Raw genomic sequence first — 15,000 nt, forward strand, 5'->3', positions numbered from 1 at the left:
AACTATCGAACATAAATATCCCCAGCTGACGCATATGGCTTCGACGTCGTTGATGAAATTGTCTGTCTCTGCTATAATTCATCAGCATGGGTCCTTCTTGGAAGAAAAAAATATAACGGCTCTTCCAAGAAATCTACTTCAAGAGCTTCTACTGGCCTCTATTTTTGAATCACGAATACTTTTCCTGAGAAGTTTGATTACCAATTGGCCCTTGGAACAAATTGTTTTACGGAATGTCGCTGGATTTGACGAGCCGAAAGCGATTCTGCTGGCTTACAGTTTGCAACGAGTTTCGAATAATTTAATTCTTGTGGACATGAGGGGTTGCAAAATAGGTGAGTCGAAAAAGAAAACCCAAAATAACATCATTCCCCCATACCCCTCAGGCTGATCGTTTGGTACTTCAAAGAGTTTGCTTTAAGAATTGTGAATACGCTGAAAAATTCATGGATTATGTTCTTGGACCTGGCATGTGGTTCCTAGTAACTTTAAAGTCATTTGTCAACTTAAATCATCCCTCTGTGTTGAGAGACTTGTACAAGTGGCTGTTTAACAAAATGACGTCAGTTTTTTATGCGTCAATGTTATAATGCAATTTATCATCAAGAAGAGGTCAGACCCATTAAAAACTGATGTTAATTTGTTTTTTGCAATTATCACGAAAAGGGCAAAATTAGTGAATGCTGATTGGCTGAGACAGAGGGCACTTTTGGTAATCAAGAGGGTATGATTGCTTGATCCTGATTAGTTAACAGTTGCTTATCCTGAGCAAGCAAAGTTACAAGAGAATCCTCTGAAGTCCAGATTCTGACTCTGGTTAAACTACTTTTTATCCATATGTAAAAGAATTTAATTATTAAATTAACCCATAGACTCCCAGGGGTTCCCCATTGATGAGTAAAATCGTCTGGCGTTAGACAGAGTAAAATACTAAGTCTGGCCGGTTTGGACGTCAAAGGATTAAGCTCTATTTTTGGTGACAGCATCGATTTATTGGATTGAACTTTAACCAAATGAAAACATGTTAAGTTACTTGTCATTTGTTGTGGCATTGAATGGTTTTCCCTCAATAATTTTACCCTGTATGTGATAAACATGTAATCGCATTGTTCCCTCATGCAATTAAGGATTAATTTCACTTCTGTTTTTAAAGTTTTCCAAATTGCCCTCGTTGCTTTGCCTATTAGGTAATTTTGTGAAAACTGTGAAAATATGTGTGAAATTAATCCTTAATTTTAAGCGCCCTCTGGCCCATGCGATTACACATACCGGTATACTAACAAAACCCCAAAATGGTTAATTGCCAGGTTTAAATGAGGTGAAAAGACAGAGTGAACGCTAGCTGTAAACATGAATTTTATTCAAATTGATGAGATTCTAAGCAATAGAAAACGTTTTCTGTGTTAATTGCATAGCCTGATATAAACACAAGAAGGGATGGGAGAATTAGAGACAGTAATATGCAAACCTGAGACGAAGTCAAGGGTTTGCATAACTGTTGAGAATTCTCCCATCAATGTTTATATCAGGCTATGCAAACACAGGAAAAAAGTTTTCTATTGCTTTTATGAAATATTTCTCAAAGATAATTCAACAAATGAAGGAAAATGCTGTTTTTTTCACTTTTTCAGTGAAACAGATTTTCTTGACACACACTCATATTTCCTACCAACCAATCAAAACGTGCATCTAACAATACATAACCAATCAAAATCTGTGAGATGTCACAGCCGCGTTTACATACTCTCATCTAAACACAGCTATTGACCAATGAGAGTGAACATACTATCGTAATTATTTTATAAATTGTCAATAGCGATATTCACTGTTTATCAGCAATTCTTCTGCCACAAGAAAAGAACCCTTTTTTGACAGCCAATAGATCTCTGGTTGGCACATTAATGACAATAGGTGACATAATAGTGAGTATCGCTGTAGCTTTAATCGCTTTCTGATTGGCTTCTTACAGCAGTCAATAAAATTTCAAAAAAAAGTTGACAGTTGAAGTTGGCAGCTTGTATAAATTAGAATTCTATACTCTTATTAATGATAAAAATTAGCCAGTGAGTGGGCAAGAATTTAGACAGTTATTGTAAAGATGATAACTGTGTTTGGCATTTGGAGAACGCAATTTCTAATCTTGGACATCCTGTTCATGAGGGCAAAGCACCCATGTTTTATTATTGCTCATGACCATCTGATTACAAAACTGTCTGCAATGTTCAAAGTGAAATTAAAATTATGCTGCATATCACATGTAATAAATTTGCATGGTTTCAAGTCAAGTTTAAAGGAACCCACCTATAAATCTGTCGCAAATCCAGTCTCCATCTGACGTTGTTGAAAGCCCCACACATTGAAAATGAAACCACTCTATGGGACAGTCTTTACAGTCACAGGCAATCATGTCTCCCTATTCAGGCCTTCCAAAAATACTCCACGAGTAACTGCAGTCAACAACGGCTTTACTAGACTTGCTACCTTTTGATTTCTGGTTTTCTTTTTGTGGAAGCTTTACATGCACCTTCTTGCCGATGCTTTTAACATCATTTAGGTGTCTCAACTTTTTGCTTTGCTAGCTGCTGTATCTCATTGGGGTCAGTTGTAGACTTTCCTTTTGTTTTCTGTCAAAAGCATTTTTTATCACAGTACTTGGAGGAGAAATTAAATGTGAGCCTTGCTTAAAGTGCAGCCATCCATTGCTAGCATCTCGTCTGCTCCCATGTAATGTCCACTACAGACTCCACTGCACTTATCACATTCTTTGGTTCCCCAAGGTCATTTAGGGTCTGGTACTGGAAATGACAGGTAATGAATACTTGGTCTTCCTATGTACCAATACTAAATCCATTGGTGGGTCTTCTGTTCTTTCAAATTGGATGAATACACCTCGCTTTGTAGCAGGCATAATTGGTTGGAAGGTTTTCTACCATGTGCTGGTTCAGTAAGTTCCAGACATTTTCAAAGTAATGATATTGACTTGGTTCATTTTTCTTGAGTCAAGCCTTGGCTGATTTCGTTCCTTCAAATACACAACTAGTAAATTCTGCCTCCATTCTTTCATCTCTTTTGGGCGCTCATATGTGGCACCTCTGTACAATTTAATTACCGATTTACCAAAGGGTGTGTCATTGGCATTATCCAAATACACCTGCAGTGCGGCTTCCATGTTTTCTTCTCGAAGGCCAGTGCTTCCTCCCGCTTCTGCTCTTGCCCCACGTGGGGAAAGGACCCAAAGTCAAAAGCAGTCAAATGCACCACCCCCAGGGGACAAATTGTTGTTCAAATCCCCCACCCTTCCCCGGGACCTGGGGGGTGGTGGTTTCAATTGACTTATGCATAAATTACACTATTCTCACTGTTTCGCTTCGATCCATTTTTATTTATTTTAATTCAATAAAACAACTAGAACATCAAGCAACCTTTTGCTGTATGTTCTGCTCCTTTTTGGACATTAGATATTTTTATGAATTCCTCTTTATTTGCACTCGCTTAGCCATGCACTCACCAGTGCGATTCTTTGCAGTCCATTGGATAAATAGAGAAGAAAGACTGGTGCCAAATGTTGCCTCAATCACATCCACTACATCCTTCCGTTTTTCCACATGCTGTTTATTAAAAATGAAAGCGCACAGCTGATGACGATATTTTGTCGTATTTCAACAAGAGATCGAGAGTGCAACAAAATTGTCCTCTAACTTCAATGGCCACGTGCAGCTGTGTTAATAAATATTTGTGACTGATGTTGTTGCCCAGATTGCTGTAAATGCCATTAAAAATCCGAGCTCCTAGATTTCAAAATTTTCCGGGGGAGGATGTCCCCGAACCAGAAGTGAGTGATTCTACTTTAAATTATAGCTTTGACCTGGGCCCGGGATCTTTTTGTTCTTGAATACCTAGTAGGTTGTGCCATGTATCAGTAAGATACCGGTAGCGAGCTTTCTATTTAAGGCTTTGTTTGCCTTGCCTTTTTTTCTGCGTTTCTTAGCAGATCGTTATACTTTTTGGAGGCGTTTTTCTGTTTTGCCTTGCTTCACTTGTTCTTCTTACTTCTGCAGTGTGCATTCGTTTGTGGCCATGAGGTAGGTTGGGGTGTCCCAAATTTTAGGGATACTAAAAGGGAGTCCCTGAAGATGTTCATTGCAGGAAGTGGGGGTCTTCCAATTTTTTGAGATAGGAGATAATCTCTTATCCTTCCCCCCCCCCCCCCACCCCCAAAACGTTTTTGTGAACGTTCCCTTATTCCTTATTGCAAATGGATAATTCACCTTGTTACATCTTTGTTCTGATTTTGGTATTATTTTCCCAGGCACTCAAGGAACCACAGCATTTTGCAAGCTGGCAGTGAATCTTCCGATTTCTGACGATGTATCAGGAATGGTGATTGAACATATGCATCCTGCCCCAGAATCTGGTCAGCAGAATACCACAAAAGAATTTCCCTGCAAAAGAGTTCCTCCAATTGTTATTTTGATTGATGGTGTCTTCCTCAATGCAAACTGTGTCATTGCAGTTCACGCGTGCAAAACTCATTCAATTGTGGACTTGAAGATTTCTCATGCCTCCATCATAGGGGACATTGGAACAAATGATCTTGCTTCCTTATTGAACTGTTTAGAGGTAATGGTTAAACTAAGTCATTTGAAAATTTTCCTAGGTAATGTCAAAATATTACTTCTCTCATTTCAAGTAATGTTTAAAAAACGAGCATCACTGTTTTATCTGGAGTGGTTTAAAAAAGCAAGGGATAGCCTAATGTTTTTAGACCCAAACACGTGCCATGAGTGTTTTTAATGGCTTCAAGAACATTCCACTAAAAGCGTGTCCCTCTGGAGACCAAATAAAGATTCAAATTGAGAGGAAAACACAAGCAAAGAAGAAAAACAAGCTATGTCATATGCAGTGACATCATTTTGATAAAACATTGCATACTGATAAGGAGGTTTTATTGATGTAAAGTCACTACACGTGATGTACCGGTATCATCGACTGTGATTTTGATAGGTCAGTGAGCTTATGAATTATTAACCCATTGAGTCCTAGGAGTGAGACTCGACAGATTTTACTCTGTCTATTGCCAGACTATTTTACTTGTCAACTGAGGGAATCCTGGGGTGCCTGCAGAGTCAATGGGTCAATTATTGTTGAAGACAAGGTTAACTTCTTCAAATTCAAGCTCCTTTGACAAGAAAAAGACTTGACTAAAATGATCTTTAAGAAACTAGACGCTCCAGGAGCGTCAACTGGGTTGCCCATGGTACGTGTTACACAAAAGCAGAAGGCACTGAGTTGGGTGGTAATTTGCACTGCAGCATTGCAGTTAATTTTTTCAAGTGGGGGTCATGTAAACCATTAAAGGAGTCACCCAGACGTTGTGCCAGCATTGGCCCTTTGGCTCACATATTCACACATTGAATGATTTTATAATGTCCTGTTCCATTTTGAGGTCTGTTATATTTTTAAACTTTGGTAATAAATTCAGTTCAAAGATAGCAAAACACGCTCTTGAGTAAAACTTTGAGGAGGCAGTGTGGCCCAGTGGTTAGGTCGCTTGCCTTGAGATCCGGAAATCCCGGGTTCAAGACCCGCTTTGACCAGTCGTTGAATTTGATCCTGGTAGGCCCTGGTTCAACTTCCCGGCTGCACTTTTAAATAGCCAACTGCTTTGCCTCCGGCCCGTTGGGATTCTTAACAGTTGTTGTTGTTCTGTTCCGTCGTTTCGTTGTGTTTTGTTGGCCCTGAAAAGCCCAAATGGGGAGCAGTCAATTAAGTATGTATTGTATTGTAACTCACTCGTTTCTTCTTTAAGTTAAATAGTGTGCAAAAAAAACTAACTGCAAATTGCTCTGACGGACGTTTTCCTGCATGTCTTGCAGTTGCACTAGCAAATGTTTCTTCTACGCACCAAGGAAGGACTGAATATGTTTTTTCTGCTTCACAATTCCTTTTTGTTTCAGTGTAATCTGATGCCAGGTCAAAAATTTTTTTTGGCTTTATGTTTGCACCAAAAAGTATTGCAAAAGCTAGGAGTTAATGGTAAAAGGCAAGCCAAAAGATAGATGAAGGAAAAAATAACAGTTTTATATAAAATTCTGAATTTCAAACTATGATTATGATAGCTTCTCTACAATAACATTTTGATCTCCATTTTATTTCAGCCTGAAGTTACTACTGGTCTAGACTTGGCATTGAATGAGTTGGCATTTGAACCGAGATTTAAAGCAGTTTCACAAGCTATCCTTCCTCTTAACAATCTGACAGAGCTGAACTTGTCATACAACAACTTTTGCTATCGCGAGTCAAAAATTACAAAAATGGAACCAATCATACATTTAGCCAACATCTGTAGCAACTTTGTGAAACTCAAGAAAATTGATTTGAGTGGAAATTACATTAAAGCAGGAGCAAGCATCATTCTTCACAGTTTAAACTCAAGTCTTACTCATTTAAACCTTGCAGGTTGTGGTTTGAAAGGGGACACGCTTATTGAAATGAGTTCCATGGAAAACCTTGCACATTTACAATATTTAAATTTAAGTGGCAACGGGTTGGCAAGAAAAGTCTGCCAACTCTCTAAATTCATCCTACAATCAGCTGCTACACTTGAGTTCTTATCATTAGAAGAGAATTCATTTGTTACATCCCATGTTGCTCCTCTGTGCCAAATTATAAAACAACTGCCTTTTCTGAAAAATTTATCCTTGTGTTATAATGACCTTTTGCCTAATGATGTAGCAACATTCAGGGAAAACTTTCCAAGAGTAGAGATTGTTTATAAGGATCTTCTGTACTTGAAGTACTCATGAGGGTAAATAAAGATGTGTTTTGTTATTTTCATGTGACCTCATTTCACATCTTCCAAATTTTTGGGAATTATCTGAGGCATGGGTAAATGTCCAAGAGAATCATATCTGCCAAGTTTTGGCCAGAAAGGAGATAGCCACCATATGCATGACATACAGTAGGCCCTTTTACCAGTAAGTGAGAATATTCACAAGCCCAATAAGTAATTAAAGTTCTCCAGGAAAGAACTGTTTAAACACCATAACCATCTTGGTACTTTTGCAAAATTTGCACCAATAAAGTAATGTCATGCTACAACCTGAACAATAATTTGTACATCACACAGATAATGACAACAAAATAATGATTATAGTATTTAAGGACAGTGCCTACTAATTCAAAAGTATTATTTTTTGTGCGATTTACTAAATATGCGGGAAAAGCAGATCTTAACAAGTGTTATTGAAATCTAAGAAGACAATTGGGGGTAACCATGCATTTTTCGAAGATAATTAATCAACAATATTTGTAAAAAGTTTTAAAATACAAAGCAATGTATGGCGTTCTTTTCCAAATTGAGGCTCAAGTATCTCTGAAAAATGTGTGGTTACCCCCAATTTTCTTTTTGGATACCAAGATCACTTGCTAAGTTCTGCTTTCTCCGCATAGTTTTGAACCACGCAAAAATATCCCTGTATTAGTAAGCACTAGCAATAGGAAATCCAAGTATCTCGAGATGCGCAGAACGTATGCGCAATAACAATAGTAGGCACTGTCCTTAATACCGGAGTATCTTAAAGTGCCACTATGACTAAAATCGCATCTCTTCTATCAAAGCCATTTTAAGACATAAATAAGTAGCCTGCAGGAGAAGAAAAATGCTCTTTACTATTTTCAAATATTTCTTTTTGTTCCAAAGATATTCAAGTTTTTATAATATGCAAATTAGCCAAGTGATGACATCATACACTTGACCAAATTTTGATCAAATATGATGAAAAAGGATATCTCAGCCAATTTGCATCAGAAATGTTTGATTCTTTGCAGTAAGATTCTACTAAATGTGCTCCACAATTTGAGCTTAACAGTTTCGTTACCATGGCATGGCATACTGGGTTCCAGACCTTTCCAATATTAAAGGCATTTCTGGCCACCGTTGGCGTTCCATTTTCATATTTGCAAATGGTGCCTCATAGACATGATCCAACAAACATATAAATATGTTAGCTTGAGTTTGTGGCCTTGTTTAAGCTGAAAATCACTTACATATTTGAAATCAAATGGGTGGGGACTGGAAAAGAGTGAGTTGCTATGAGAACAAAATGTTTTATAGCCGTAGGTGTGTTTTCTGTAGAACTATTAGCCTACCAACTTTCAATGGTTTGCGCTGCAAATTGGTGAAGATAGCTCTATTTATATACTTGATGTAACATTGGGTTGAGTGTATGACACCGTCAGTCATCTCATTTGCATATTTTACACTTTTGTCAAACCTAAATATCTCTGGAACTAATGCAGGTATTTGCAAACGGTAAACAGCATTTTCATTCTTTAATAGAATTCTTTGTGATACGCCTAAAAAACCAAGAGGTGAAAATTTGATGATAGTGGCACTTTAAGTTAGTTTTCTGACATGGCGGAAACGGAGATGGTTTACTTTTCAATATTGTGGTAAAAATGACTTTCTCGTCTGGATGAACTTGAAGAAATCATCACTAAAAGTATTGTGTGAGTGAGAGAGTCGTCTCTTCTACAATTGAAAAGTAAACTGTCTTTTGTTATTGGAGTATCAAAATTTGGGATCAGTTAAGTGTTAAATAGTCTGCACAATGTAACTAAGAAATGGAATGAGGTAAGGGGGATGGGGGACGTCAACTTCCCACTCCAATTTTCTTTTATTCCCCTCCCATAGAACTCATGTCCCACAAATCCTTCCCTTTCACACTTTCAAGATCTAAACTACGAAGTCAGGTAATGCACTACAATATTAAAAACTAGCAATATTATTTGATATTTGATTTTAATATCTGATGTCACTAAATCATTTCTCGTCCTTAGTTGCTTTTACTGTTGTATCACCTAAAGCCGCCTTCCTAACCTGATCAAGAATTTAACATCTTTTTATTAGAAGAAATGCCCAAGAAAGACCCTGTGGTCCCCAACAGTGGAAGCGATCATGGCAGCTTGTCAGTGCGGGACTTGAAATTAACTTTTTTTGCTCAGGTACCAGCTGGCGACTAATGGGGAAAATTTGGTCGCCAGATCATAAATTTTGGTCGCCAACTTTGCATGCCAGGAAAGTCATAATAGTGACTGTCCTTTTTCTCGGTCCTGGCGCCATATTGGATTAGCAACCGCGCAAACGTGATAACGAGACTGAGGGTGATTCCCTTGCGAGTCCTTGCGTTTTAGTGACGACCAGCTAATGAGGAGAGCTGCGAGGGTCTTGCACGAAGTTATTGCGCATTTTTTAGCGATGGATGGAATCTTATCGAACAAAGATAACCCAAAGACAACACAAAAGCAGAGGGAAGTATTGTGCAGCTTTTGACTGTAAAAACAGCTGTTACGATTCAGAGGGCCATCGTACAAGATGTCATTTCTTTCGATTTCCGAAGGAAATTCAGCAAAGAAATCGATGGTTTAATGCACCTATCAATGTAAACCCCGTGGGGGGGGGGGGGAGTGCGGGCAAGGGGTGGGGATTTGACGGCTCGGAGAAGGTGAGTTTTTTATCGATGTTTATCTGCTACTTCATAGGGGTAACCGGTCAAGTCGCCCGAAAGTCATCTCGCCCGAAGTCAAGTAGCCCGGAACCAGAGTCATGTTGCCCGAAATTCATAGTAATGTCGCCCGAAATTTTATCGAGTATATAAACTTGAAGAAAAGCAACAACTTAAGTAAATCGCAAGGAATAAATTCGTAAATTGTTGTGTCCGCTAACCTATGTGATACTCAAACTACTTAGCCTGTTTTAAGGAATGTATCTCTAGTCGTGGGTGGGGATTTCTAACTACATTTTGATGAAGGTATGCTGCCCCACCTTTGGGAAATTGACCAGAATTTTTGCTCCTTGGTCAAATCCCCACCCCTTGCCCGCCCACCCCCCCCCCCCCCCCCCCACGGTGTTTACATTGATAGGTGCATAATTTGATCAAAAGGCAACATGGGAAGGACAGCTTCTCAGTTAATAGTTGGACTGTTGTGTGTTCAGAGAATTTTAAAAAAGAGGACTTCATTAGAATGCCAATATTCATTTCTTGTCGAGATCTAAAAGTATTTGTTTACGTGTACAAGAAACATTGATTTATTAAGTTATATTTTCGGCTGTCTCAGGTGCAGAACCCTCGCAGTTTAACTGGGCCAGAGAGAAACCAAGTAGGAAGCCTCCAACAGACAGGATACAGCCTGAATCAGTGGGTGCAGATGAATCAGCTACATCTGATTTAGTGTCGATACTATGTGATGATTTCACTGATACTTCTCCAGGAGATCCTCAAACTGAAGCAAATGTAATCCTTGAAATGCAAGCAAAAATTGCGACCCTGGAAACTAAATTAAGCATCTGTCAGGAAAAACTTAGGGAAGCAGATGAAGAAATGGAAATTCTTTTAAGACGCCAGTTTTTAATAGGCCATTTCCGAGTTCATGCCTTCCTCACCTTCAAAGCGAGTCTAAGTGCGAAGTTTTTGTTATGAAAATTAGTTTTCATTCATATGTAAAGTAGAACTAATTACCATTACAAAAACTTCGCACTTAGACTCGCTTTGAAGAGGAGGCAGGCATGAACTCGGAAATAGCCTATTGACAAGGTCAAACATGATAATTCTGGGATAATGTTTTATACTGGTTTCCCAAGCTATGAAGTATTAATCAGTTTCTTCCATTACATTGAGCCTAAGATTTCAAAAATGCAATACTGGAAAGGAGAAATTTTACTGAAAGAAAGCCAGTCATATCAAACAGACGAAAACAGGATGAAACCTGGACCTTCAAGGAAACTCAATTCACTTGATGAGTTTTTCTTGGTACTTATGAGACTGAAGGCTGGACTATTTGTGCAGGACCTTTCTGATAGGTTTGGCATAAGCATTACCACTGTTTCTAGAATCTGTATTACTTGGGTTAATTTCCTTTACTATGAGCTAAAAGATATGTTTCCCTTTCCATCTCAAGAGCTTGTGTGTACGTAAGAACATGCCTCAAGAATTTGCACAGTTTCCAACCACAAGAATAATCTTAGACTGCACAGAGTTGTTTATTCAGCGACCATCAGCAATGTTGGCACAGTTGGAAACATGGTCAGACTATAAACATCATAACACATGGAAATTGCTCGTTGGGGTAACTCCCAACGGGCAGGTGACTTTCTTGTCGTGTTTCAGATAAGCAAATAACAAGAGAAAGTGGAGTGTTACATTTGTTACAGGCAGGCCTTAATGTCATGGTGAACAGAGGATTTGACATTTCAGATATAGTGCCTGAGGGGGTGACAGTCAATATGCCACCATTTTTGCAGGGAGGCAACAAATGACTGCTTCAGAAACAGAGAACACAATGAGTATTGCTTCTGTCCGGATCCACGTTGAGCGAGCAATTGGACGCATAAAGACCTACCATATTTTGGGTGGAACTCTGCCAAATACTTTGAGCTCGTACGCTACACAAATAGCAACTGTTTGTGGACTATTAAGAATTTTTTTGCCTTCTTTATTACCACCTGCTAAACCATAAACAGCAGAAAAACGAGAAAGATCTCTAAAGCTATTGTTGTTTTCGGCTTATTTTGGTGATGGTGTTCTTTAAGGTTACTTGAAATGGAGCGAAGCGCAGTCCGTGTTTTCCATAGCAAGGCAAACATGGCTCCTTTATCCTTGCTTTTCACCTCTTCAAAACGTAGTTCTTTTTTCTCAGGCTACAGCTTCTATGGCAAGCAACTTTAATACCTCTATCACGACAAATTGCTCCGCCTAGGCCCCCACACAACCACAATGCTCGTACCAGTCTCCGACCGAGATAAAATTAAAAGGAGCGGCTCGTATACGATTTCAGCCTCTAGAATCAGAGGAACTTGGTTTCTTAACGTACTTTTCTAACGATATTTATCTCCATTTATTAATCACCTTGGGCAGTCAATTTTTGAGGGTTCGCTTTCTAACAGAGGGGACAAGTTCTCCAACCCACTTTACGTTAAGGGTACAGGTTGTTTTTGAAGGTTCCATGCAAATTTCAAACTCATTATGCGACGTCTAGGTTCATTATCAATATATTATCAATATCAAGCAACAATTGTAGTTCCGAGGAGGTCCTTCGGTAATATGGCTAAATCTGTGTTTTCAGCATTCGCAACTGACGATGGATTTAAACTTTAAATTGACCTTCTTGCTGAATCTTCGTCTGCCGGGCGCAAAATCCACGTAACCGGCAAGAAGCATACGGTTTTAAGTACGCACATGATCCCATGATCCCATGAAGCCGTTTAAAAAATATGGCGCCAAGTAAACGCGGTGATTAAAGTACATTTGTTCTATTAATTAACAATGTGAGAAACCGATTTTCTTGTAGTATTTATACATTATTTTATAAATGGGGAAAGAAAGGTGAGTCGTGTTCTAGCTACTAGTTCCGAACGATTTCATCATATAAAGATTCAAATACAACAGCTGTATGTATTTCTTTTAGGTGTCTAACTAAGGTTGCTTGGTATAAGTTCCCATTGGGATAATTAGGCCTTTATATACACTCCTTGTGAATGTCACACCACTTGACGCCGACCAGTTTACTTGAGGCTGTTTTTTCTTTACTGTTTATCCTCGGTTATCAGACAACGTGATTCGCCAGCTGGCGACCAGTGCTGAAAATCTAGTTTTAACTCACTGATGAGCTGCTGAACCACTTCCATAAGATCGCTTCCACTGTGGTCCTGTATTCTATAGATTTATAATATTAAGTAAAAATAATGAATGTAAAAACTATGAAATCTATGGCATTTTGCACGTCTCCTTCACCAACTTTTTGACCCACCTTTTTGGTCAGGCCTTTGAATTCCTCCATCTCTTCCAAATGGCAGTGCAGGTAATGCGATAATTATTCACAAACCGAAACAAAGGGCGTTTTCCATGGCTGTGACTAAAAGTGGGACGGGGACTCGGGGACTCGGGGACGTGGGGACGTGGGGACGTGGGGACTCGGGGACGTGGGGACGTGGGGACTCGGGGACTCGGGGACGTGGGGACGTGGGGACGTGGGGACGTGGGGACGTAGGGACTCGGGGACTCGGGGACGTGGGGACGTGGGGACGTGGGGACGTGGGGACGTGGGGACTCGGGGACGTGGGGACGTGGGGACTCGGGGACTCGGGGACTTGGGGACGTGGGGACGTGGGGACGTGGGGAAGTGGAGACTCGGGTACTCGGGGACGTGTGAACTTGGGGATGTGGGGACGCGGCGACACATTTTCGAAGTATAGAATTTCAGAAATGGGACAACATCGCCAAGAAAGTTGAATTGCTTGTGTTATTTTGCTTTTCAAGTACCCGCTAAATACACAGCGAAATTCAAAAATTGGATTCTCGAAAAGTCATTCTCGCCACCCGTCACAGAGCTCGAATGTGAAACAAAGCAGAAGACCTAATTGCCCATTGCTGACACTGCAGCTGAAATTTCAGCGTTTGTTGTTGTTGTTGCTCAGAAACTTGAGCCTTATGACTCCTCTGTAACTGAAGTTTAAATACCGTGCCAATGTCCTTGTTGGCGGCATTGTGACTGCATCTTTCCTAGCGCTTGTTCCATTTGTTACCTTTGATTCGGGTTGTCATCGTTGATGTTGTCGAAAATGTTCGTCATCAGAGGGCCAGAAGCCCCCCAGGAGGGGGAGGGGGTACTGCCATATATGAGCTACATAGGTATGTGCCGCTGTGAAGGGTATGGTTTTCAAGCAGTTTGCTCTAGGATAGGATACATAAATCAGAGCGTTTGTTTCTAGAATTGGATACAATTTTTCACGGAACTGACCAGTTGGTTGAAGATTTTATCCAGACTAAGGAAAGTTGATAAAACCAAATTTTTGTATACTACTTCTCCACCGAAACAGCACCACAGTTTCTTTAGAAACTACCGCCTTCAAGTATAAATAAATCATTTTTTGAGAGAGAAACGATTGTGGTATAGGTTTTGCTTTGGCTAGACTGTGCTAGTGACCTCGGTAGTTTCTGAGAAACAGTTACTCTAGGATAGGGAGGGTTTGGGGAGTTTACTCTGGTACGGGGTAGCAAAATTCACCTGAACCAGCTCTGGTTTAGGCTAAGGGTTCCAAGGTCCTAGCGGCACATCGCCCACCCAGAAATTCCTTAAGTACCGTCCCCGGGCCAGAAGCTAAATAACGCTTCTGTGTGTTATGGCTTGACCAAGCGAATAAGTTGGCATTTTTTTGTTTTACGAGGAAACATTTATCCAATCGACGTTAACTTGAAATCTGCATACTTTGCTTTCTACTCCCTCTTTCATCTGAAATGTGTCACGTGATTTTTAACGGCTAAAAACAATTGAAATATTTTATCGGAAAAGAGGATGGAAAAGTCATCTTATATCAAGATACCTTGCTGTAGTACTCCTATCGAGGCTTTATCACTCTGCCTTTTAATCATATGCCCATCTTAATGGCAACGGTAAATCAAAATTAAAAGAAAAAAAAAGGTCAAATCACATAGAGATCACAATAAAAATGAACGATATCACGTTGATAGGTATAATTATACGTTAAATGGTAGTTTTAAGCAGTTTCAAGCAAAACTTTGTCGGAATTTTTTAGGGTAAACGTTCCCCCAATCTCAAAAACAAGCGTTATGACGTCTTCAGTAAACAAATGTGACGTGACAGACAACTACGAGTGAAATGCATAATTTAAAATAGAAAGGTTAGGATGCAGAAAGAGGAAGTACGTCCCCACGTCCCCACGTCCCCGAGTCCCCACGTCCCCGCGTCCCCACGTCCCCACGTCCCCACGTCCCCGAGTCCCCACGTCCCCGAGTCCCCGAGTCCCCGCGTCCCCGCGTCCCCACGTCCCCGAGTCCCCACGTCCCCGAGTCCCCACGTCCCCGAGTCCCCGAGTCCCCGAGTCCCCACGTCCCCACGTCCCCGAGTCCCCACGTCCCAAGTCCCACGTCCCCGTCCCACTTTTAGTCACAGCCGTTTTCCATTTACAAAAAATTTCCGGAA

General features: G+C 40.1%; 1 protein-coding gene and 1 pseudogene across 1 annotated transcript in view; both read left to right on the forward strand.

Moving 5' to 3' along the window:
- Positions 1 to 6,933, forward strand: part of LOC137970113 (leucine-rich repeat-containing protein 14B-like) — a 6,950-nt gene extending 17 nt beyond the window's left edge. The window contains exons 1-3 of the mRNA XM_068816591.1: positions 1 to 335; positions 4,310 to 4,620; positions 6,159 to 6,933. The exon at positions 1 to 335 is cut by the window's left edge and continues 17 nt beyond it. Of these exons, the coding sequence (XP_068672692.1) occupies positions 35 to 335; positions 4,310 to 4,620; positions 6,159 to 6,806 (1,260 nt within the window). The 5' untranslated portion in view covers positions 1 to 34 and the 3' untranslated portion in view covers positions 6,807 to 6,933. The remainder of the gene's footprint in view (positions 336 to 4,309; positions 4,621 to 6,158) is intronic.
- A 573-nt stretch (positions 6,934 to 7,506) lies between these two features.
- LOC137970232 (uncharacterized) lies at positions 7,507 to 12,318 on the forward strand (annotated as a pseudogene).
- Positions 12,319 to 15,000: the final 2,682 nt, after the last annotated feature.

The sequence above is a fragment of the Montipora foliosa genome, chromosome 9 (genome assembly GCF_036669935.1).
Source record: "Montipora foliosa isolate CH-2021 chromosome 9, ASM3666993v2, whole genome shotgun sequence".
Classification (NCBI taxonomy): domain Eukaryota; kingdom Metazoa; phylum Cnidaria; class Anthozoa; order Scleractinia; family Acroporidae; genus Montipora; species Montipora foliosa.